Source organism: Theropithecus gelada, chromosome 4 (assembly GCF_003255815.1).
Source record: "Theropithecus gelada isolate Dixy chromosome 4, Tgel_1.0, whole genome shotgun sequence".
In the NCBI taxonomy this organism is placed as follows: Eukaryota; Metazoa; Chordata; class Mammalia; order Primates; family Cercopithecidae; genus Theropithecus; species Theropithecus gelada.
Window position 1 is genome coordinate 23,435,060 of NC_037671.1, and position 24,741 is coordinate 23,459,800.

The following is a 24,741-nucleotide window of genomic DNA, read 5'->3' on the forward strand; positions in this document are numbered from 1 at the left end:
CTTCAGTTTGTGGACATATCGCTTCAACCTCTGCCTTTCTACTCCTTATGAGACAGTCTCACTGTTGCCCAGGCTGGAATGCAATGGTGTGATCTCAGCTCACTTCAACCTCTGCCTCCCGGGTTCAGGTGATTCTCCTACCTCAGCTTCCCCAGTAGCTGGGTTTACAGGCTCCTGCCACCGTGCCTGGCTGGGGTTTTTTTTTGTATTTGTAGTAGATACGGGGTTTCACTCTGTTGGTCAGGCAGGTCTTGAACTCACCTCAGGTAATCCACCCACCTCAGCCTCCCAAAGTGCTGGGATTACAGGCAGGAGCTGCTGTGCCCAACCTGCCTTTCTACTCTTTTAAAGACACATGCCATTGGATTTAAGGCCCACCCTAATTTAGGATGATCACATCTTGGGATAATATTTACCTTAATTATCCCGCAAAGACCACTTTATGCAGCTGTACTTGCAAGACTACTTTTTTACATAAGGTCACATTCCCAGCTTATCCAGAATTGGTGGGTTCTTGGCCTCGCTGACTTCAAAAATGAAGTGGCACACCCTCACGGTGACTGTCTCACCTCTCAAAGATGGCAGTCTGGAACTTGATGCTTTCAGATGTGTCCACTGTTCCTTCTTTCTGGTGGATTCACAGCCTGGCTGACTTCAGGACTGAAACTGCTAGACCTTCACAGTCAGTGCTACAACTCACAAACACAGTATTAACCCAAAGACCAAGCCACAGCAAGACTTACTGAAAAAGCAAAAGAACGTAACTTCCACACCACGCAAAAACTCCAGAGTGTGTCGCAGGGGGTTGGTTGGCGCTGGCAGCCTGCTTTTATTCCCTTATCTGGCCCCACCCACATTCTGCTGATTGGTCCATTTTACAGCGATTGGTCCACTTTACAGAGAACTGATTGGTCCGTTTTGACAGAGTGCTGATTGGTGCATTTACAATCCTTTAGCTAGACAGAGTGCTAGACAGAAAAGTTCTCCAAGTCCCCACTAGGTTAGCTAGATACAGAGTAACTGATTGGTGCATTTACAAACCTTGAGCTAGACACAGAGTGCTGATTGGTGTATTTATAATCCCTTGGCTAGACATAAAAGTTCTCCAAGTCCCTACCAGAATCAGGAGTCTAGCTAGCTTCACCTAGTAGATCCCGCACCGGTGCTGAAGGCGGAGCTGCCCGTCAGTCCCGCGCTGTGCGCCGGCACTCCTCAGGCCTTGGGCGGTTGATGGGGCCCGGTGCCGCAGAGCAGGGGCCGGTGTTCATGGAGGAGGCTCAGGCCGCAGGAGCCCACAGCAAGGGGGGAGGCTCGGGCTTGGCGGGCTGCGGGTCCCAAGCTGTACCCCGCAGGGAGGCAGCTGAGGCCCGGTGAGAATTCAAGCGCAGTGCCGGCGGGCCGGCGCTGCTAGGGGACCCGGCGCACCCTCCGCAGCTGCTGGCTGGAGTGCTAAGCCCCTCACTGTCCAGGGCGGCAGCGCCAGCCGGCCACTCCAAGTGCATGGCCCACCTAGCCTATGCCTACCCGGAACCCACGCTGGTCCGTGAGTGCCTTGCGCAGCCTGGATTCTCGCCCATGCTGCTCCCTCCACACCTCCCCTCAAGCAGAGGGAGCCAACTCCGGCCTCGGCCAGCCCAGAGAGGGGCTCCCACAGTGCCGTGGCGGGCTGAAGGGCTCCTCAAGCACCGCCAGAGCGGATGCCGAGGCCGAGGAGGCACCGAGACCGAGGGCTGCTAGTATGTTGTCACCTCACACCAGGATTTAGTGAACATACATTGTGGGGGAATCATCATTCAACCTCCTGCCTTCATCAAGACAGGTTGTAAGGTAAATATGAAAGAAATGGATGAGGAGTCATAGAGTAAAAGAGACTTAAAAGACATCAACTTTTTTTTTGCACTTTATTATTTATAATTAATTAATTTTTTTTGAGAGAGAGTCTTGCTCTGTTGCCCAGGCTGGAGTGTAGTGGCACGATCTTGGCTTACTGCAATCTCTGTCTCCTGGATTCAAGCAATTCTTCTGCCTCAGCCTCCCTAGTAGGTGGGATTACAAGCGTGTGCACCACCATGGCCCGCTAATATTTGTATTTTTACCAGAGACGGGGTTTCACCATGTTGGCCAGACTGGTCTCAAACTCCTGACCTCAAGTGATCCACCTGCTTTGGCCTCCCAAAGTGCTGGGATTACAGGTGTGAGCCACCATGCCCAGCCTAATTTTTTTATTTTTAGAAGATATGGGGTTTCACCATATTGGCTAGGCTGGTCTCGAACTCCTGACCTCAAGTGATCCACTTGCTTTGGCCTCCCAGAGTGCTGGGATTACAGGCGTGAGCCACCGTGCCTGGCCTAATTTTAAATTTTAGACTCGGGGGTCTGCCTGCAGGTTTATTACATAGATATATTGCATCATGCTGAGGTTTGGGCTTCAGTTGCACCCGTCACAGAAACAGTGAACGCAGTACCCAAGGAGCAGCTTTTCAACCCCGCCCCTCTCTCTTTCCCACCTTATCGAGTACCTAGTGTCTATTGTTCCCATCTTTAAGACTTAAATGGGCAACACTAAACTCTTATTTCCTAGAGATGCATATTTGGGTGATGACACTACAGAAACACAAGGTAGTGAAAACTAAAAATGTCAGGCTAAGGCCAGGCACAGTGGCTCATGCCTGTAATCCCAGCACTTTGGGAGGCTGAGGCAGGTGGATTGCCTGAGGTCAAGAGTTCAAGACCAGCCAGACTAAGACAGTGAAACCCCGTCTCTACTAAAAATACAAAAACCAGCCAGGCGTTGGTGGCACATGTCTATAGTCCCAGCTACTCCAGACTGAGGCAGGAGAATCGCTTGAACCCAGGAGGCAGAGGTTGCAGTGAGCTGAGATCGCACGACTGCACTCCAGCCTGGGCAACAGAGTGAAACTCCATCTCAAAAAAAAGAAAAAAAAGGCTAGTAGTTATTTTTGGTGTGAGGGGGAGGGGGTTGTGCTCAGGATGGGGCATGAGAAAGGGTCCTTAGGGGTGCAGGCAAAGTTCCATTTTCAGACCTGGTTGGTGGTTATAAAGGTGTTCGACTTAATAAATCATTAAGCCAAGCATCTGTTTTGTTTGGTTATCTTTATATTTTATGTTACAATAAAAATCTGTTTCACAAAGGCAAGGAAACACAAACCTTTGAGATAATACCTTTTCCATCCTGTGTATTTTGTCTGAATCACAATACTTGTTAACTGAGCAAGAAGAGCTTTAGTAAAAGAGGCTATTTGCAACCACAGAGTACCGTCTAAATAAATGATTCTGCTAACAATGATAATCTCAGTTGCTCAAAAGATCCTATGTACAGGCCAGGCACAGTGGCTCACGCCTGTAGTCCCGGCACTTTGGGAGGCCGAGACGGGTGGATCACGAAGTCAGGAGATCGAGACCATGCTGGCTAACACGGTGAAACCCCATCTCTACTAAAAATACAAAAAATTAGCCGGGCATGGTGGCGGGCGCCTGTAGTCCCAGTTACTCGGGAGGCTGAGGCAGGAGACTGGCGTGAACCCGGGAGGCGGAGATTGCAGTGAGCCAAGATCGTGCCACTGCACTCCAACCTGGGCGACAGAGCGAGACTCCGTATCAAAAAAAAAAAAAAAAAGATATTATGTACAAGGGAGTTTTCTATGCCATAGCTGCCAGAGAAGTCAATGGATAGGGCAGAGACTGCTAGGTCGCAGATGGCAGTATTTCTCTTAGTGTGTTCTGTGGACCACCTGCATCAAAAATATCCTGCCTATTATGCAGATTCCTGGATCCCTACTAGAGGTTCAGATTCAGAAGACATACTTGGGAACAGTGCTCTACGCCAGAAGTTCATTGTAGATTTATATTAAAACACAAGCTGTATCTAAACAGTACCTTCCTGATCAAAGAACTGAAGAGAAGACACTCTATACTAGTATCTACACTACTATCTATAATAACTATTATGGTCAATTTTCTAGGATAAGCACTTAGAAATTCTGTTATGAGTGTTTCATGTGGTAATGGCTTAAGGACATACTCCTCCTCCTTTTAAACCAGGAAGGTAAAACAGAATGTTATTTCTTTGTGGACAACTAACTGGATTGCAATTAAAAAGCTTTAAACTCTGAAACTAGTCTTCCTCAGATCCTACAATTTAAAACTGTAGGCTCTAAATCTGATGCGGCAACCAGATTTGGCTGGACTAAATTAAAGGCCCAATTTAAACTTTGGATGTTCCAAAGACCTTTTTTGCTTATGAACAGTTTCCTTAATCTCCTTAAACAATAATTTTTCCATTCTGAATTCTCATACAACTGTTGAATAGCATTGTTTCTTGGAAGTTGTTTATGTAGATTTTATGGATGTTGGCCAAATTGTATTTCTAGATGAAAATGAAGACTTTCAGAGAAGATTGTAATGTCAAACTCTAGCTATAGATAGTTTGTATTTACATATATATGTACATGTATATATATAAACATTTGTGTGTGAATGTGTGTATGCAAAGGAATCCACAGCTCATGTTAACAGGAAGGATAAGGAGCGAGAGGGATATCAGAAATATACATCAAGGCATTTAGGCGTGAGGGGAGGGGGCATGGGTCGGAGCAATTCTAGCTGTAGCAATGGGAAGTTATAGAAGTCCAAAGGTATACACATGACTCTGGCTCTTAGTCTCCAGTGCTCAAAGGAATTTTCTGGAGGGGCTTGTGAAAAGCAAATTTTTGGGGACTGCCTTAAAGGATTCTGATTCATTCAGTTGAAGGAATCTGCATTATTATAAGCTCCTTAGGTGAGTTTGTGTCTGCTGGTCAGCAAGTCATATGTTGGAAAATCTTTGGTAGGGTCTATAGCTCAGGCTAGCAGTTAGTATCATTGATGTCCAGCAAGGAATGATACCTTGGCAGGAATAAAAACAAGATGGGGGCTGGGTGCAGTGGCTCACGCCCATAATCCCAACACTTTGGGAGGCCGAGGTGGGCGGATGGCTCGAGTCCAGTAGTTCAAGACCAGCCTAGGCAACATGGCGAAACCCCATTTCTACAAAAAATACACACACACAAAAATTAGCCAGGCTTGATGGGGTGCACCTGCAGTTGCAGCTCCTTGGGAGGCTGATGTGGGAGGATCACTTAGCCCAGGAGGTAGAGGTTGCAGTGAGCCCTGATCTCATTGCCGTTGTACTCCAGCCTGGGTGACAGAGTGAGAACCTGTCTCAAGAAAACCAAGATGAGTAGGAGTTGAGAGGTTTGAAGGTTCAGGTAGGCAGGAAGACAGGCTGTGTTCATTTCGTAGGCTGCCATAAAAATTACCACAGACTAGGTGGCTTAAAACCGTAGAAATGTATTCCACTACCGTTCTGGGGGCCAGAAGTCCAAAATCAAGGTGTTGGCAGGAATCTGCTCCCTCCAGAGGCTCTAGGAGAGATTCTGTTCCTTGCCTCTCCCAGCTTCTGGTGGCTGTTGGCATTCCTTGGCTTGTAGCCACTCACTCCAGTCTCTGGCTGCACCTTCACATGGCTTTTTCCTCCTCTGTGTGTGCCTCCTCTGGGTGTCCCCTCTAAGGACCTTTGTCATTGGATGTAGGGGCCACCCTAGATAATCCAAAATGGTCTTATTCTGAGATCGTTACCTTAGTTACATCTACAAAGACCCTTTCCCCACAAATATCACAATCACAGATTCTAGAGATTAGGATATAGATACATCTTTTGGGGTGCCACCAGTCAGTCAACCACACAGGTCTATTCTGGGAAAACTAGAAGCCTTGGGGCAGTCAGAGCAAGGGAAAGAGGGGTGATAGTTGGCAAGAACATCTGGTTCTAGTTCTAGAAAAATTCATCTTCAAGGGAAGGTGAGGAGGGCTCAGACTGAGGAACCAGTCAGATGCTGGTCACCAACAGATCAGCAGGTTGGAGTGGGATAGACAGTAGAGCTGACTTTATGTTATTATCCTGAGTTTCTGAGTCAGGATTCTATAATTGCAACTAACCAGGACATGACTGCACTCCTAGTATGGGAAAAAGCTAAGCTGCCCTAGCAAGTGGACATCCGGGGGCTCTAGGAAGATTAGACGCTGAGAGTCAGGTTGGACAAAGAGATGCAAAGCAGGATCACACAAGTAAGTAGATTCATAAATAGCTGCCACTTATTGGGCATTTCCTATATGCCTGGCACTTTACATGTATTAATGCCTCTTTCCATCATACCCTAGCAATATGGGTGTCGAAACATGGGGCTCCATTTGACTTATAAGAAAACAGATTTTTTTATTTTTATTTTTTGAGACAGAGTCTTGCACTGTCGCCCAGGCTGGAATGAAGTGGCAAGATCATGGCTCACTGCAACCTCCGCCTCCTGGGTCCAAGCGATTCTCCTGCCTCAGCCTCCCAAGTAGCTGGGATTACAGGCGTATGCCACCATGCCTAATTTTTGTATTTTTAGTAGAGATGGAGTTTCACTATGTTGGCCAGGCTGGTCTTGAACTCCTGACCTCAGGTGATCCGCCCGCCTCGGCTTCCTAAAGTGCTGGAATTACAAGCTTGAGCCACTATGCCTGGCCTAATTTTTGTATTTTTAGTAGAGATGGGGTTTCACCATGTTTGCCAGGCTGGTCTCAAACTCCTGACCTCAGGTGATCTGCCCTCCTTGTCCTCCCAAAGTGCCGGGATTATAGGTGTGAGTCACCACCCCTAGCTATATAACTGGTAAATGGCTGAGCCAGAATTTAAACCCAGATCACTCTGACTCCAAAGCTCATTCTTTCTGCTAAAACATGCTACCTCTTCCACAAATTAATAGCCTACCTTGGATTTTAGCATCTTATCTTCCACTATCTTCTCTCTTTGAACTCTTCTCTCCACCTACTCATCCTAGAGTTCACTAGACATAAAATGTCAAAACATCTGTTTCTCTACCAAATACCCTATATTAAAAAAACTTGGGTAAGATAGATTGATAAGTATCTCAAAGCTTTCTAAAGCAGAATTGCAGGTGTGGGTCTAGAGCGTGAACACTTGCTTTCTTGTGGCTGTGTCATATTTATCTTACTGCAATCACTTGTGGGGAGCTCAAGCCAGAATTCTATGCACAGTCCCAGTCCCAGGCTGGTCTCTAATCATAAGGCGCAGGTCTATAATTACTGTGTATGTTGCACCACTCTTCCCTCACAACCCCCACTACTGCCACCAAATGCATGCTGCCAGTGACGTTCTGCAGATGGTAATATCCAAGTAGTGACAGTACTAGTTTCCTCCACAGGTATATCCATAGAGGAAAGCAACACTGATGGAACAAGAGCAGGGAAGCTGCTGGTATATTACTCATGCCCTGAGTACCACTTAATCTGCCCTAAAGATAGTATCACTTCTGGCCAGGCACGGTGGCTCACACCTGTAATCCCAGCACTTTGGGAGACCAAGGCAGGTTCAGGAGTTCAAGACCAGCCTGGCCAACATGATGAAACCCTGTCTCTACTAAAAATACAAAAATTAGCTGGGCGTGGTGGCACGCACCTGTAGTCCCAGCTACTCAGGAAGCTGAGGCAGAAGAATCACTTGAACCCGGGAGGCAGAGGTTGCAGTGAGCTGAGATCACGCCATGGCACTCCAGCCTGGGCAACAAGAGTGAGACTCTGTCTCAAAAAAAATAAAATAAGAAGATAGTGTCACTTCTACCAGTGTCAACAAATGTATGTTTAGGGCTATGGATCCTCAACTAGCCTGAATGTAAGACTAAAATATTCCTGAGCCTGGTGCAAGGTTTAATGGAACTTTTAACTCATCTGTTTCAGAAAAGGTAATAAGGCTAAATTATTAAGGAGTCCTAGCCTGAGCTGACACATCTTGTCAGGTGTTTCATAGCACTCTGAGTAGGAGTTTTGGGAAATTAATAATAATGAAAATCTTGTGAAAGGGCTCAAGGTGTTGCAATCCTCATCACCTATGAGCACCAATTTGCAGCTGTTCTGCACATAACTATAAATTATGACCTAGTCTCTACATATATACCTTTCCCCACATTCCTGCAGGGGTCTCTCTTCCTGCTCAGTCTCAGGAGCAAGCTTTAATTTTAAGACACTTGAATACTTGAACAAATTCAGGAGTGAGTTTGACAATCATTTTATATTTTTCTAGTTTACTTAAAACTAGATAATTTCTAGTTTACTTAAAAACAACAACAACACTATTTTAAAAATACTTTGGGATAGGTTTGAGTCGTGTTTGCTTCCAGAACTTCTTACAAAACTAAAGATACAAAGTGCTGATGCCCGGGCGTGCCAGCGTTCGTTGGGGGCACGACGTCATCGTGGGAAGCGTGTACTTTTTCGGATTACTGCTTGGCGGATTAGAAACCCGCAGATCAGTTCTAGGTTAGCCCTGATTAACTGCCCTGGGTGTTTCTGGGCCAGAGGGAATATCTGCCGGACTCAAACCAATACTCGTCGTAAGACAAAAGAGTTAATTTGTACTTTACCCCTATCCAGGCTAATAATGAAAGTACCGGGAATGATCTGGAATGTTAACTGGTGCCCGCAATCGCGTCTGCTGAACCTTCTGCCCCCACGATTCTGTCTGCCCACATGCTTCTGTCTATCAGCCCCGGCCTCGGGATCAGCTCTCGCCGCGTCATTGGTTGGATTTCAGAAAGGGAGAAGCCCACGATTTAAAGGGCTCCTTTTCCACCTGCCAGGCATCGTCCGCATGGTCCAACTTGCCTTTGGCACATATTTGGAAGAATCTCCTGCTGCTGTTCGTATATTGCACCGACTGGTCAAAGGAAAGAGAGTGTTCCCTTAGTCACCTTGACAATTTCCAAAAGCGAAACTTGCGCTATAGACTAGATCTACACTGAGTCTGCGGGTCGCGGAGTCCCTGCCCAGGTCAGTAGCGCCGGCCCGGCGGGGGGGCGGGGACAGGGGCGGAGCCTAGGCCAGGCGTGGTCTTCCGTGGGAGAGAAGGAAAGTCTTTGCCCCACCCCCTAAAAACTGCTCTTCTCCCAGCCAATCAAGGAGACCTATGCAAATAGGGTCCCTGTCGCCCCGGTAACCATGATGCACGGCAGCCAATGGAAACCTGCAAATCGCGGCCCTGCTCCACGATTGGAACTAAAGTAAGGAGATAGAGGCCCAATGGGCTGTGGGAACGGTCCTCGGCGGGTTGAGGGGCGGGGATATGCAAATATGGTTTGAAAAGCCGGCGGGAAATCCGAGTTTCGCGGGAGGACCTTGGCGCGTAAACCGTATCCCTTCATTCATTGTCAGCAGCAGCTTCCTGGAGCCATTTTTCAGCTGCCGGCCGCAGCACCCGGGCTGCCGCCGCCGCCTCGCAATCCGTTGCATCGGCCGCCCCCGACGCCTCCATCCCCGCTTGGGGCCCGATATCCGTGCGGCCGGGACCCTCCTCTCTCCAGAGCCCCGATTATTTTTGGCCCCCGGGGCCTGTGCGGTGCGGAAAAATAAAAAGAAAAGAGAGAGAGGGGGCTCGGAAGCGCCGGGCGGGGAGGAGAGAAGGAGGAGAGACTTGGAAACTCCGACTGCAAATAATAAAGAAATTGAAAACAATACATTAATATACCATTACACTAAAAAGAGCAGGAGCGAGAGATGAGAAAGGGGATCCAGCCCGCTCTGGAGCAGTACCTGGTGACCGCCGGGGGTGGGGAGGGGGCGGCTGTCGTCGCCGCCGCCGCTGCAGCCTCCATGGACAAAAGGGCACTGCTAGCCAGCCCCGGCTTCGCCGCCGCCGCCGCCGCTGCCGCCGCCCCGGGCGCGTACATCCAGATCCTCACCACGAACACTTCCACCACCTCCTGTTCCTCCTCCCTCCAAAGCGGCGCCGTAGCCGCCGGCCCCCTCCTCCCCAGTGCCCCCGGCGCGGAGCAGACCGCCGGCAGCCTCCTCTACACCACGCCGCACGGACCCTCCAGCAGAGCCGGGCTGCTGCAGCAGCCACCAGCCCTGGGACGCGGCGGCAGCGGCGGCGGCGGCGGCCCTCCGGTAATACCCTCCCTCCCCACCGTCCCCAGCCCCGGCGGGAGGTGGGCTCGCACCGCGCGGGGTCGTGGGCGCGCTGCGGACAGCTCAGGGAGAGCAGTGGGCCGAGCATCGTGGGCCTTGGGGGCTGCCCCTCCAACGAGGGTTCATTGTTAGACCTGAGTGCTCTCCCCGGCGCCAGGAGGGTCGGGGGGCTCGGCCAGGCGCGCGGGGCGGCGGGGATTGCCTTGGCGCGAACCACATCAAACACTCCAAAACTTTTCGCGGCCCCCCCTTCTTTTCCTGCACTTTTCCCTACCCCCACTCTCCCTTCCCCTCCAACCCGAAGCTTCCTCTTTCTCGGGCGTAGGAAGGGGTCACGCCCCGGATGGAGAAGGGGGTGGGGGAGGGAGCAGTGAACTGGGGTGTGGGGGGCTCTGAAGGGTGGAAACCGGGGGACGGTTGGGGTGCTCGCCCCCAGTCTGCCTTGAAGGCTCGTTGGCGGCCGGGGGTCCCTGCGGCGTGCTCGGAGCGCAGGGGATCGGCGGGGCTGCGCTTGACACATTTTAGGATCAGTAACTCCCAGCAACAAAGGGGCTGGGGGAGGTGGAGGGGAGTCGGGCGTGGGGGAGGGGGGGCTGGAAGCCGGGTGCGGACTGGGGCGTGGGCTGTCTGGGGTGAGGGGCTTGCCGGCTGGCGCTCCGGCCTGGGCGCATCCTGGTGGTGGCAGCGGCGGCGCCCGCGTGGCCCGAGCGCCCAGGCCTTCCTCGCCGGGCCCCGGGCCTGCCCTTGACCCGCCTCTCCCCTTGCCCCTTCCTTCCCCGCCCTGTCCCCCTCTCCGCCCCCCGGCGACGGAGGGCGGGGGCAGCTGGGTTCCCGTCCCGCCGCCTGGGTCTGTCCCTCTCTCCGGGACCCGCCGGTGACGTTTCGCACACGTGCGCGCAGGACGCGCCTGTGACTGGGGAGGAGGCGGCGGCGGGAGGGGGCGCTGGAGGGGGAGAGGGGGGCACCCACTTCCTCCTGCTCGCCGGCTCCCTGGCCTGGGACGGTCCCGGCGCCCTCGCACCCGCCCCCGGCACCGCCACCCTCCCTCTCCTCTCCCCACCCCCCCACCGGCGCCCGCCCTCGCCCTGCGCCGCCGGTCTGTTCGGCCCTCCGGGCCCCCTCTCCAGCCGGCCCCCCACCTCCCCCCGGAGCCAGGCTGGTTTCGGAAATGCCCTTACAGCAGCAGGTTAGTGACCGGGACGGCTCGGGGGCCGCCGACGCCGCGGGGGCACCGGATTCTGTTGGGGGCTGAAGCGGTGAGGGTAGGCGGTTGAGCGGGGTTTTGGAGTGGGAACGGGGGGTTGGGTGCTCGAGGGAAATGAGTAAGCAAGAAAAATCTAACTAAGTAAATGCCCCGGCCTCCGGTTCTAGGAACCTCGGGGCGGGAGTGTCTGCCCCAGGGGGTGGGTATGGTGTTTACGTGGATTTTTTTTCTAGGGGGCGGATGGATGGGCGATAGAAAACCGGAGGGGGCTTCTCGCCAATGGCCGAGTTGAGCTCTGTTTTCTGTCTTCCTTCCCTTGTGCTGGAGGGGGAGGGGGGCGGGTCAGAGGGTAGGGTGTCTGTAGGATTCCCAGGCCACCCGCCACCCCCTCCCTTTGTCCCTGTAATTTATAAAGCGCTTTTGAGAGATGATTTAGGTCAGTATGCGGCTTCTCTTTTTGTTGGTACTAGAAAGAAGTGTGGCCCGGAGGTCTCCCCTTTCTCCTTTTCTCTCCTTCATTCCCTTCCTCCATGCCTCCGGGACCTCACCTCGTGGTGAGGCTTGTCCTCCACGGGGCTAGAACCAAACCAGACTCAGATCCATGGTAGTCTGATCATACCAGGCGTGGACCTCACCTTGTCTCAGCTCCAAAGGGGTTTAATTTTTGGAGAATCAAGATTTTGCGGGAGTCTTGAAGAAAGTCAGCACATAGGCAGCACTTTGGGAAATGGGATGGGTTTGGGAATAATGAGGCGTTTTTTATTTCTTTCGTGTTCCCAATTTCTCCCCGGGTTCGGTCTTAACTGCTTTCCAGCCCCAGAGATACTTGCTGGGCATGTGTGATGTAGTCTTAGTCAAAGAAGCTCATCGTTTTTTTAGTGACTAGGGTCTGCCAGCAGGGGGGAAACGGAGCACAGTACCTGCTTACACATAACAGTATCCAGTGTGTTGGGTTTTCAGTCACAAGAATATTGCATGCTTTTATTAGCTTCAGATACTCTTACTGACTTGACCTAAGCATGTTTGGACATATTTTAAGCATATTTGACCCCTGCAAAGTTCTGTTACTATTTCATAAACCTAACCTTAAACAACCAGCTAATTGACATACTTCTTGGATTAGATTCACAGATTTATGGGGGGTAGTTTTGATAATGGGAAATTATGAGACCTTCAAGTTGCTTTTTAAAAAATTTTAACAGTGCTTGTTGGGCCAGGTCCCTAAGACTATTTTTCAAGCCAAGTTTATTATATATAGTTCATTGTGTTTAAGTATTTAAAATATACTAAATTACCCTCACCATCTTCCAAGTTATTTCAAAACTTTATTCTCCTTGACATGAAATTATTATTCCAGGAATAATAATATCCTTTTGAGTTTATGTGTACACAAAAGGTTTTTCATTACAGGAATATAAATGTTACTCATATACATATTCAGAAGCTTTTTTTATATAAGATTGCAATGTATGCTGAATCATTGGTTATCTACACTTTTTTTTTTGAGACGGAGTCTTATCCTGTTGCCCAGGCTGGAGTGCAATGGCGCGATGTCGGCTCACTGCAACCTCCGCCTCCCGAGTTCAAGCATTCTCCTGCCTCAGCCTCCTGAGTAGCTGGGATTACAGGCGTGAGCCACCACGCCCGGCCAGTTATCTAAACTTTTAAGAGCTATTTCTTCTGGCCGGGCCCAGTGCCTCCTGCCTGTAATCCCAGTACTTTGGGAAGCCAAGGCGGGCGGACTACGAGGTCAAGAGATCCAGACCATCCTGGCCAACATGGTGAAACCCCGTCTCTACTAAAAATACAAAAATTAGCTGGGCGTGGCGGTACGTGCCTGTAATCCCAGCTACTCAGGAGGCTGAGGCAGGAAAATCACTTGACCCTGGGAGGCGGAGGTTGCTGTGAGCTGAGATCCCGACAGTGCACTCCAGCCTGGCGGCAGAGCGAGACTCTGTCTCAAAAAAAAGAGCTATTTCTTCCGGAAGGGTGTAGGAAATTTATCTAGTCAATGCATACAGAGTTCTAAGCACTGAATATAAAGTTTGATTTATTGTTTTTCTTATCGAAATTATATTAGACTTCCATGCAAGTCTTCGAATTTTGAATTTTGTTGATACTCTTTCCCTAAGCAGGAACGACAGGATGGGGAAGGCTAAGTGACTGACTGAACAAAGACCACCTAAACACTCTGTGTCCAAGAAGAGGTTGAAAAGTCTTCAGGTGGCCAGAGTTGCAGATCTATATCTGGTTCTGATCCCCAGTTCTGTCTCAAGAATATCTAAGGACTTAACCAGAAGCAACTTCTACACCTTTTTTTCAATGGGGGGAAAAACATGAGTACTACCTTACCAGCTGTAAAGCATCCATTATTTACAAAATGTGTGTTCATTGGCAAATAACTTAATCTCAACTCAGTTTCTTCCTCTGTAACATAGGGACAATAACAGTGTCACCTTTAAGGTTCTTTTGAAGAGTTAAATGTGATAATGGATGTGAAATACTTAGCACAGTGCCTGGCAAAAAGTAGACACCCAGTACAATTCATATTTATTATACAAATGTTAATTTTTTTTCTGACTTAGTGAAATAGTGTAAGGCCAGTTGCACATTGTCCCTTTGTTTACATGTATGAACAGAACTGTTAAAAGTCTTTAAGTGGTAGGTAATTAATTATTTATACCCAATTAATTTGGGCTTTTAAATATATAAAACATGGCCATCCTAGGGGTAAAACTGGGACATTTCAGTAAGACACGCCTATACAGAGATAGTGGCATTGAACTGCCAAGCATATGCCTTGAATTGTGACAAGGCCACGTCATCCTCACTTTTTTGCCTGAGTTCCACTCCGTCCATGATTCCACAGACCTGCCAACTTTTGGATGCAGTTTATGCTTAGCGGCTTTTGTTAGACCTGAACTCTCAATCTTCACCATGTCAGAGACATGCATTAGATAAATTCCATCTTAGTTGGTGAACTGTTGGAAATGTAAGAACTACAGAGAAACCGTAGTCAGAAGTGCTACTCAATGGAGCAGACAAGGCTCCATCATTTTCTGCTGCTGCTTCTAAAAAGCAGCTGAAATTATTTTATTCTAGAAAATTTGGGATTTAATAATGCAAGAGACTATGTCCTGTCACAGTCATAGCAACCTACTGATTATACTTTGGGAAAGAGCCCTCAATGCTTGAAATTTTCATCTAAGAATGGAGGAACCATAGGTGCTATTTCAGCAGGGTCTCTTTTCCTGTTGTATTATAAAAAGAAAAGTGCCGGGTTCCTGTGGTTCTATACTCAATAATCTTGCTTCTGCTGAGATATATGGTTGATGCCAAGTTTAAGCTGGGAGACAATTTTTAGTCACTACATACCCCAAAATGGAAGTTTTAATATAATGCAGTGCCCAGACTTGGGCAGTGCAAGTAGCTCCACTGTAATCAGTACCAAGGGCGCCACTCTAATCATCCTCTGAAACAAAGCACCCTTAAATATTGCACTGGGAGCTGAAGAACTCCACCTTGTGAACAGGAAAGGATTTTTTGTTTTTCTATAAATCACCACCTTGTGTATTACTTGGAAGAGCAGATTCTGAGATTAATGTTGTACCGTGTAACGCTAACTTGAAAACAGAAAATAATACTCTAAGCCTAGACGTGCATAAATAACAATACCTGGAGATTGAAAGACAGGGTGAAAGCTTTTATTGTGGTTTCTCAGAAATATATAAAGCAGTAGTTTTCCTTTAACTCTTCTGTCTTTAGTGCTATCTGCAAAGATATATCATCCATACCTTTAACCTCTTTCGTAGGGACTTGGACCCATTTGGCAAATAGCTTCACGTACTCATAGTTAATTTTCTGACTGGTTTTCCTAATTTAACCTGATTTTACAAATACTCCATTTGTAGGACCAGTTTACATCCACTTTCCCAAGCTAGCCAACTTCGATTCCCTTTTTAACCATTTACTTCCTGCTAACAGCTTTAACTAGGATGAGTGAAAATCAGTTGCCTATGCTCACCAGGTCGCTGATAGATTCCCATGCTGAAATGATGCAAGGTAAAGGAGGTAGATTTCAGAATTTTGTTTTTTAAAGAGGGGGATCTTCCCTGAATTCTTTGAGGTACTAAGTCTGTGGTTTAATGCGTATTTTCATTCTTGTTAGCAGTTTAAAAATATTTCAGGGACTGTATTTGCAATTGCTAAAAAGCGTTTTTTCTACTAATCATTTTTCATGGGACTTACAATGGAAGATAACTGGGAAAGCAGTAAATATAGGAAACCACTAATAGTGTCTGCTTCCTACCCTGACCCTCTCTTCGGCTTCAAAAAGTGATGAGGAAAATGTATCCTTCACAAAGAAAAGTTATACCACAGAAGGTACCGAAAAGCAACAACTGCCTTTGGGGACAGGAAACTTGCAGAGTGAGGATTATTATAGAGGGATACATATCGAGTTTTTATTTCAGTAAGAGGGAAATTGGTTTATATTCTGTTCACACTTGTTTCAAACCCTCTCCTCTAAAAACAATGTGTTTTTGGAATTCAAGGAATGTACATTACAAGAATACATTCTTTCCCCAACCTTAACTGGGGGTCAGTCTTATGGCCACCATATTTGTCTACAATATAACTTTTAAAAAATATAATTTTGCCCTCAAATACTCTCATATCCAATGCAATATAACTGAAGGAGAAGTGATAAAGGCCACTGGTTGCCAGATTGTATCACAAAGCCAGATGCGCTTTGCTTTGATGAAGAATCTGAGTGATGCAGGCCCCCACTTAGCTTTGTAAACTAAGGCAGGGGTTTATGTCAGCTCGAGGTAGAAAGCAGTGAGAATTGGCAGCTGATGGAATAGGAAGGGGTGAGAAGAATAAAAAATAATTGACTTCAGTCTGCTTTCCATTACTGTAGCCCAGCTCTCTGGGGCCATTTGTATGGTCTAGACAACATTCTTAGAACTTGACAGCCCATGAGAATGATAGTTTAGGTTGGCATGGGCAATAGTTGGTACTTACACTGGTCTTGGAATCATAATGTTTGAGAGGTGTAAGGCAAAAGAGTCCTCATCTGTCCAATCCCCTTCATGTTGCAGGTGAGGAAATTCAGGCCCAGCACTGTTAAATTACTTGCCCAAGGTCACAGGTCTTTGCTAGTGGCAAAGCCAAAACCGAAACTGGAGACTTTTGAATTCTTAGAAACCTCGTTCACCAAGAGGTTAACTGTGTCTCATGAACCCTATATGAGAAAATTGGGGTGTGTAGAACACATTTTAGATTTCCTTCAGGAGTGGTTACCTTTTTTAAAAACGTGCACATAAAGAGGTATCCTTTAAACAGTTGGCTGTGGGGATAATGACTTATTCCCAAAGATACAAAATAAGCAAGGCTACTTTGGATGTTAAATGAAAGGGAATTCTTTAAAAAAGGAAAGAATGACTCTTCAAAACATGATAGTATTTTTAAAAGATTTATTTAATATTCGCTAATTTGTCTTCTATGGTTATATCCTGTTGCTCAAAAAGTGACACATGCTCCATAGAGAATAGAATCTAAAAGGATTTTTGAGACTGTCTTGGGGAGAAGGACACACAGTGCCCCTCTGGTAGTAACGGGGTTTTGTCCTGGGCCACCCACATCCTGAGTGATTGTTACGCTTTCAGAGGTCCCCAGCCCTTGCCCAGTAACATTGAACAAGGTGTTCTTCCTCTGTGGTTAGCTCCAAGATTTCTGGTTTAGCAAAGTGGCTAATCAGTTAACTCTTTAAGAGGAAACTGTCATTCCTTTAGCCAAAGCTAATTTCCTTAAAATGCCTTCTTTTCCTTTTTGGAACTGAGAAAGCTTAAAAATAGAATTGCTTCAAGCCCTGAGGCCTGAAAGTGAAACATAATCTAACGTGGCTGTAGTGCACTGACTCGTTAGGGGCAGCAATATATGGCTTATCTGTAATCCACAAACCAGAAAGGTGCCCAGTGTAGATACGGTCTAACAGCCAGTGAGCATTAAGTACCAACTGATGAGAGTAGCGATCAGTGAAGCTGATTTCCTCTGGAAAGTTTTTTGGCAAGTAGAGTTTGTCTTAGAGAGTGGAGGATTTGAATGCCTCTTGACTTTGTGCTGAGGAGAGCTTCTGTCTGCTCTAGTTCTTATGATCCTGAAGGGTGGTAGCTCTGGACTCTGAGAATAATGGGCAGTGAACTCAGGGTCTATATATTTCGTTCCACTCTGCTCTTCCCCATGTCTGAAGCTTTGGGGGCTCCACTTCTGATACGTAACCAGAGCAGCATCCCTGAGGCCCACACTATCTCCTGTGTGCCTTTCTGCATCTGGCAATCCCTTGGAGAGGAGGAGGCTCATGGGTTTATAACCTGCACCCTGTCCTAAACGGCATAGTGAGGGGCAGCTCAGTATAAGGTCAGGCCACTTAGCCTGGAGCCAGAGTGCCTGTGTTGTTCTGACTCTGCTTACTGGCCCTGTGACTTTGGGCAAGAAACTTGGCCTCTATGTTTTCATTTCCTTATCCGTAAATTGGGAACAATGATAGTACCTACCTTATGGGGTTAGGAAGTTGCAATGAGTTCTTATTTGTAAAGTGCTTAGACCAGTGTCTGGCACGTAAGATGGATTATGTGTTAAGTAGAAGCATGGTAGAATTGCCCTTCCTTTCCACAGCCATCTCCTGGGTGGTCCTTTTGTGATCTTTTTTCTTGGTTGGTTTTTGTTTTGAGACCAAGTCTCATTCTGTTGCCCAGGCTGGAATGTGATGGTGCATTCTTGGCTCACCGCAACCTCTGCCTCCTGGGTTCAAGCAATTCTCCTGTCTCAGCCTCCCCTGTAACTGGGATTACAGGTGCATGCCACCACACCTGGCTAATTTTTTTGTATTTTTAATAGACACAGGGTTTCACCGTGTTGGTCAGGCTGGTCTGGAACTACTGACCTCAGGAGATCCGCCCGCCTCGGCCTCACAAAATGCTGGGATTACAGGCATGAGCCACTGTTACTGGCCTGATCTGTTTTCTTAACTAGCCCTTAGTGTTCATTTCACCCTATTGCACCTCTCTAAAAATGGTGATGATGGGAAGGAGAAGTAAACCGTGGAATGGCTCTCGCCTAATGTAGTCTTTAGGGTCTAGGGTGTTTGTATTTCTTTATAAGCTGCCCATTGACTTGAGAGAAAGAACAGAAGAATAAGCTTCTTGTAGTAGTACTATCAGTAGTGATAGTTTCATGAATAAAACCTTTATTTCTGTGATTAAATGTTTTTATAAAGTGGCACTATTAGCATGAATGACACGATTAACATAATTTCACTCCTGTGCAGTAAACCATGGCTTAAGACTGAATGGCAAGAATCAGGGTGTCTGAGCTCCTGGGCCCTGCCGGACTCGGAGCCCCTGCCAGTGTGTGTATATCGAGGCAAGGTCGGGGGTTGTCTTGCTCTCCAGAGACAATGGAACCTGCCTCTGAGCCTCCCTTTTCCCTTCTCATCTCCTCACCCCTCCTTTTTTATGTTACATCTGTTCCTTCCCCTTCGCCTTGCCCTTTGACTGGCTCTTAGAAGGAAGCGGACTTGCCGCCTTCAGTGGCTGCTTCCCGGACTCACCAAATTACTTACCACCTTTTCCTGGCATCAAGGGATGGTGAAATCTTGCCTTTGCTGTCTTGCTTCCCATTCCTCTGCACCCAGCTGCTGCGACGGTGTGGTGCTGCAGGCCCTGCAGGTTTCCCTCTGGTGTGTTTGCTTGTGGCTTCTCCCTCCCACCTTACTCCTTTTGTTGCCCTCCTCCCACTGGCCCATCGAGGCCCACATCAACGGAAGGCATAGGCACAGCCTCCCCCAGTTTCCCAGGGGCTTGGGCCTCTCCCTTCCCTTGGGTTACTGCTTCTTTCCTGTAGCACCTCGTATCCTAATCTTGCATGTTCATGACTTACTCCCCTTCTAAACCTGTAAGCTCCAAGAAATCGGTCTGGCTTGCTTTTTCATCATGTGGTCCCTGCCATGCTGGCTACACTATAGACTCAGCTACCTGAGAAGAGGCATTTTCATTAGATACCTTCCATGTGCTTGGCACCCCATTAGTCCTGTTGGGGATACAAAAGAAGTATGAGGTGTGATCCACCCACTCTTGAGTTTACAGTCTGTTGAGGAGACAAGCTTTAAACACAAGTTGATCTGCAAGCAAGACTAAACAGGCGGTAGGGAGAAAACAAGACTCATCTAGTCCTCAGTTGTATGGTGTTGACAGGAAGTGCCAGAGGAACAGGTGAGAGTCACCAGACTCCAGCTGGGCCGTGAGATAGGGAGGCCACGGCTGCCATGGTTGTCAATCTTGGAGCACATTAGGGCGCACATTTGAATCTCCCAGGGTGCTTTTTAAAAATACTGATACCTAGGCCCCACCCAGACTAATCAGAATATCTGGGGGTGAGATTAAGACATGGATTTTTTTTTTTTTTTTTTTTTTTTTTTTTTTTAATGTGTTCAGTTAGAACCGCCGGGCTGAGTGGAAAGGGAAGAGTGGGGGTTCCTGGCAGGGAGACGTAAGNGATTGGGGAGGTCCTTCCTGGCAGGGAGACGTAAGTCAAAGGCAGGCAGGCAGAAAGATTGGCGTCAGGAGGTAGCATTTGGACTAGAGTCGTCAGTATGGGGAGATAACAGGACCGAAGGTTGGATGTGTTGGCAAAACTGATCTAGAATTGGAGTTGCCTTCCTATACAGACTGGGCAGGGAGTAAATTGGAGGTGGGAAGTTTGAGTGGCATGGGGATTGTTCACAAACAAAGAAGGAACATACTATCAAAAGGGGGCCTTGGGACCTGGTCACAGGCAGTGGCTGCCAGAGGGGATGGCAGGCCCTGTGTTTCACCAGGTCTTCAGCCTTCTCAAAATGCCAAAAATCTACCAGTTTTAAAATGTTGGCTCAATTTAAAAGGAAATTGCGCAGGCCAAACAAAATAGGTCTCTAGGCCAGATTTGGCTTAAGGGCTACCACTCAGCAGTCTCTGGTCTGTGGGATAATAATAGCTAATGTTTATCGAGTGCCCGCATGTATCGAGGGCACGAAACTAAGTGCTTTACTCGCATTAGCACATTATCCACATAACAACCTATGAAGTGGGTATTATTATCATCCTTGTTCTACACAGGGAAACAGACAGCCAGGGGTTAATGGCCTGGCTCAGGGCCCCACTAATAAGTGGGGCAACTGAAATTAAACCCAAGGAGCCTGGCTCCACAGTCTCAGCTTATTCCTAGTATTTATCCTCTGTGGTCTCTGGCATTGTATTAAGTAGTAAAAACCCAAGATACCTGTCAAAAAGAAATAATCCAGTGTTTTCCAAGTTTACCTGATTGCCTGTAGCACTTCTTTCAGATTCAGATTCCCAGGCTCCATCCCTATCCTCAGTCAGAGAAGCACTAAGATCTTCTGATGAAACATTCTGGAAGCGCTGCTAGTTGAGCACCGGGAAAAGTTATTGAATCTAGATCGGCCAGGTGAAGGCAGGAGCCTTCTGCCACATCCATTCACATTATGCTCATCTCAGCTCTTCCTCGGTGGGAAAGACCCCAGGGTCCCAAGCTTCATGCCTGTTCTTGTGGTTCCAAAACTTGTGGACTCCCAGGTTGTAACCCATGCAAAACATACAAAGATGAGTCACCCAAAACTTAAAAGATGTGAAACAAGAAGTGGCTTCTTGGATTCTCAAGCGGTTGAGAATCCAAGCTCAGAAGGTCAAAGTGGGCTCGGTGGCTACACGCCAGGCACCAGCACCAGCTGGGTACCCTTGAGTGGTTTTTCTGCCTTTACAGTAGGAAGACTTTTCATTCTGTCTTGTCTGGACCTGCCTGGAACACAAGTAACCAAGTGGACAGAGCCAGAAATGTGAATAAGAGGACCAGAGCACACCATCTAGAGTACGGCGCTATTGAGTTGATGAGTCTGGAAGCAGGATGGCAGCAATGATGGTGTGAAAAGGCGGGTGGAAGTGAAGGGCAGGTTAAGGGAAAAAAGAAATACAAGACCTTTGACTCCCAGATGTTTAACTCCAGGGGCTGGAATAATGGGTGAGGCCAAGCTTCTCCTCCGTCTGGGGTGTGCACTGTGTGGAAGGCATGATTAGTTAGAATGGATGGGGTGGTTGTGAGTGACTCCGTGGGCCATCCTGTTTTCTAAGGGGCTGAGTCTGAGCACTGGAAATGGGACTTTGGCATAGAGGTTATAGTGGAAGTGTTGAGGAACAATAGCAGGCCAAGACCTGGTCTCCCTAGCTTACAAATAAAAGAAATTTAACATGGTGCCACAAAAACCTTTCATCATTTTCACTTCTTCCTCTGTAATATGAAAACGAGACAAATTCATCAGGTTGATTTTTGGGGATCGATACTGTCAGGGCTCGCAGAGACGAGCCATCAGATGTTATTTATTACATGCTTTACCCCGTCTCCTAGCTGCTGTGAGAAAGCCCACAGTTTGCAGCCTCACAAAGCAAAGAGCCAGCTGGAAAGTACTGTGCATCCAGAAAGGTCACATAGTCATGTCCTGAACCAAGATAGCTCTTTTTGCCATGATGTCCTACACTGTCTGATTTTTCTGATTTTAAAAAAAAATTTTTTTTTTAAATTTATTTTCTTAAGCTCTAGCATCCTAAAGTTTAAACATATGAACCTTTGAATACTCCTGTGAAGGAAAGAGCCATGTAAATTCTAAGTATCTCTATAATTGACTTTTAATATGTTACTTGTGTTTAAACCCAATTTGCAACACCCCTTTCGTTGACTACTGTGGTCACTGTGTTGGGTAGCAGAACTTGTGACCATCACACTGATAACATAAAGTTTCCTACCTTTCATGTTGCTGTTTTCCTTGTTAGCATCTCAGACATCCCAATTCTGGGAATAGTCTCTAGGAGGCAAGGTTTTCAGCTTCGGAAACCCATGCGTCACACAGTGGTGTGGTATGGAAGGCGTGTGGACTTGAAGATCTGGCTCCAGAAACAGGCTCTGCTAATTACCAGTGGGTGACCTTTTATAAATTACATCCATGAGCTGTAGTTACCTAAAATAGTGATCCTCTCTCCTTCACTGGCTGGAAGGATTAAATGAGATAGTGTTTATAGGAAATGTACTTTGTGTTCCTTAGTTCCCTCCCCCCGCCACTCCCCATGGTAGGAACTCTTGAGTACTCGTTGAATCTGAACTCTCGGCATTTTTACCTCCTTCAGGGAAAACAGACTATTGGACAGTCTCTTACTGAACACCCACTTTTGTGCAGAATGCACTTCCTGATACTCTGGGAGTTTCAGAGGCTACTACGATATCCTTCTGGCCTTCAAGGAGTTCATCTGCAGATGAGAGATGACACATTTTCTTCAATAACTAAGAAAAGAAAGGGCAGTGAAGACCATAAGGAAACAGCAGTGAAGTTTCTTAGACATCCAAACTTGATGGAGGGGACAAAGGAGGCTTTAGGAAGTTTTAAACTAGAACAGGACTTCAGCACTTTTAACATTTTGGTCAGATACTTCTTTGTGGTGATACTCTGGGCAGTTCAACAGTGGTGGAGGGCTGTCCTGTGCATTGTAGCAAGTTTAGCAGGATCCCTGGCCTCCACCCACTTAGATGCCAGTAGTACCCCCCAGTTAACAATAATCGAAATTATCTTCACACTCTCAAATGTCCCCTGAAAGCAAAATCACCCCTAGTTGAGAACCACTGAATTAGACCTTGAAGAAAGGGTAACAGGATATCACATTTGCCTCTTCTATATATAGTACATATTTAAATTTTAAAATATGATATATATTTTAAAAGCAAATGATTTCTCATAGCTGGATTAACTTTGGCATGCCTAACTGTTCCATGGCACCCCAGAACTGGGATCCACTGCCCCCACTCTTGGTAGTGCTCTGTGCAGGCCACCTAAGCCCTGTTTTTTGTTTGTTTGTTTGTTTTTGAGATGGAGTCTCACTCTGTCGCCCAGGCTAGAGCGCAGTGGTGCGATCTTGGCTCACTGCAAGCTTCACCTCCTGGGTTCACACCATTCTCCTGCCTCAGCCTCCCAGGTAGCTGGGACTACAGGTTCCCGCCACCACACCTGGCTAATTTTTTGTATTTTTTAATAGAGACGGGGTTTCACCCTGTTAGCCAGGATGGTCTCTATCTCCTGACCTCATGATCCACCCACCTCAGCCTCCCAAAGTGCTGGGATTACAGACGTGAGCCACCACACCCGGCCGCCCCGTCTTTTTTATGATCAGGCATGATATTAATTGGCTGCTAGAAGCCTCTCTAACTTGCAGAAGAAAGGATCAAAGTCTGCAATTCAGGGACGGAAGTTTTGCATTTATCACTGACTCAACTGGGTAATTAAGAGTGACTTTGTGCTCAGGATCAACTTCTCAGCATGGTTGTTAATCCCACTTCATAGTTAGATGATTTGGTCACATCCCTTTCCCTCCAAACCCTGTTTCCTCGTCTGTTAAATGAGGAAAATCATGGTTCTTACTTCACAGAGTTACTCTAAGGATTGAATGCAATAATGCGTGTAAAGTGCTGGCTCCATCCCTGGCCATGTGCTAAACACTCTGACATTTGTTGTCTTCATCATGTATATTGTTACTGTGGTTGTCATCAAGTTGGGCTTCCGTTTTAGGACAGCTTAACAGTGGGCAGCCATTCCCTTGGTTGCTGGTGCTTCTGCAGCTATTTTCCTTGCTCACCTATACCCACGCTGGCCCCGGTTTCAGCCACAGGGCCAGCTGACTCATTTATTTAACAGATACGTGTTGAGCACCTAGCATATGCCAGCCACCATTCTAGGCACCAGGAATAGGAATACAGCAGTGTCAGAACAGACAAAATTCCCTGCCTCTGTGTGGCTTGTGTCATAGTTGATGAAGATTTTGCCACATCATAAGTACCCTGGTCTTGTCTGGGAGGGATTCTTTTTTTTTTTTTTTTTTAAATGGTTCTTAAGTATGTGGTGCTGGACCAGCAGCATTACTTGGGAGCTTGTTAGAAATGAAAGTTTTGTTAGAAACTCAGGAAGTGGAAGTAGGGGTGAACAGCGCTGGTGTATGGCTTAACAAGTCCCCCAGGTCATTCCAATGCACCAAGTTTGTGTGTGAGTCAGTGTTCGGGAAAAGAAAGGAGTAGGGGGAAACCCAGGCCCTAACTGGGTTGCAGTGTTATATGGTGCCATCAAGTAAGGTGTTGCTCATATGAGATTCTAATAACGTCAGAGTTTACAAAGGATAGTCTTAGGTACACCGAGACAGTTAAAACTAGCAGTACCCTTTGATCTCCTCCCTGGGCCTGGCCTCCCCTCCTTTAAATGGGAGGGCTTCGGGAGGCCTCCTGAGTCGCCACAGCACACAGGGCTCAGTACCAGAAATTCTTAGCCTTCCCTGGGCTTTTCCTTGCCTGATATACAAGGAAGTTGCTTTCCCTACTTTTCTCCAGACTTTTGGCATGTTTGACAATTATTTTTTCTTCTTTTAATTCCT

At 47.4% G+C, this 24,741-nt stretch overlaps 1 protein-coding gene across 2 annotated transcripts in view; it reads left to right on the forward strand.

The window, feature by feature from the left end:
- Positions 1-8,729: 8,729 nt before the first annotated feature.
- Positions 8,730-24,741, forward strand: part of E2F3 (E2F transcription factor 3) — a 91,142-nt gene continuing 75,130 nt past the window's right edge. The window contains exon 1 of one of the 2 annotated variants that reach the window (XM_025384359.1): positions 8,730-10,002. In XM_025384359.1, the coding sequence (XP_025240144.1) occupies positions 9,610-10,002 (393 nt within the window). In that variant the 5' untranslated portion in view covers positions 8,730-9,609. Of the gene's footprint in view, positions 10,003-11,061; positions 11,210-24,741 lie in introns of those variants that run through there. The other variant, XM_025384360.1, reaches the window with a different exon arrangement.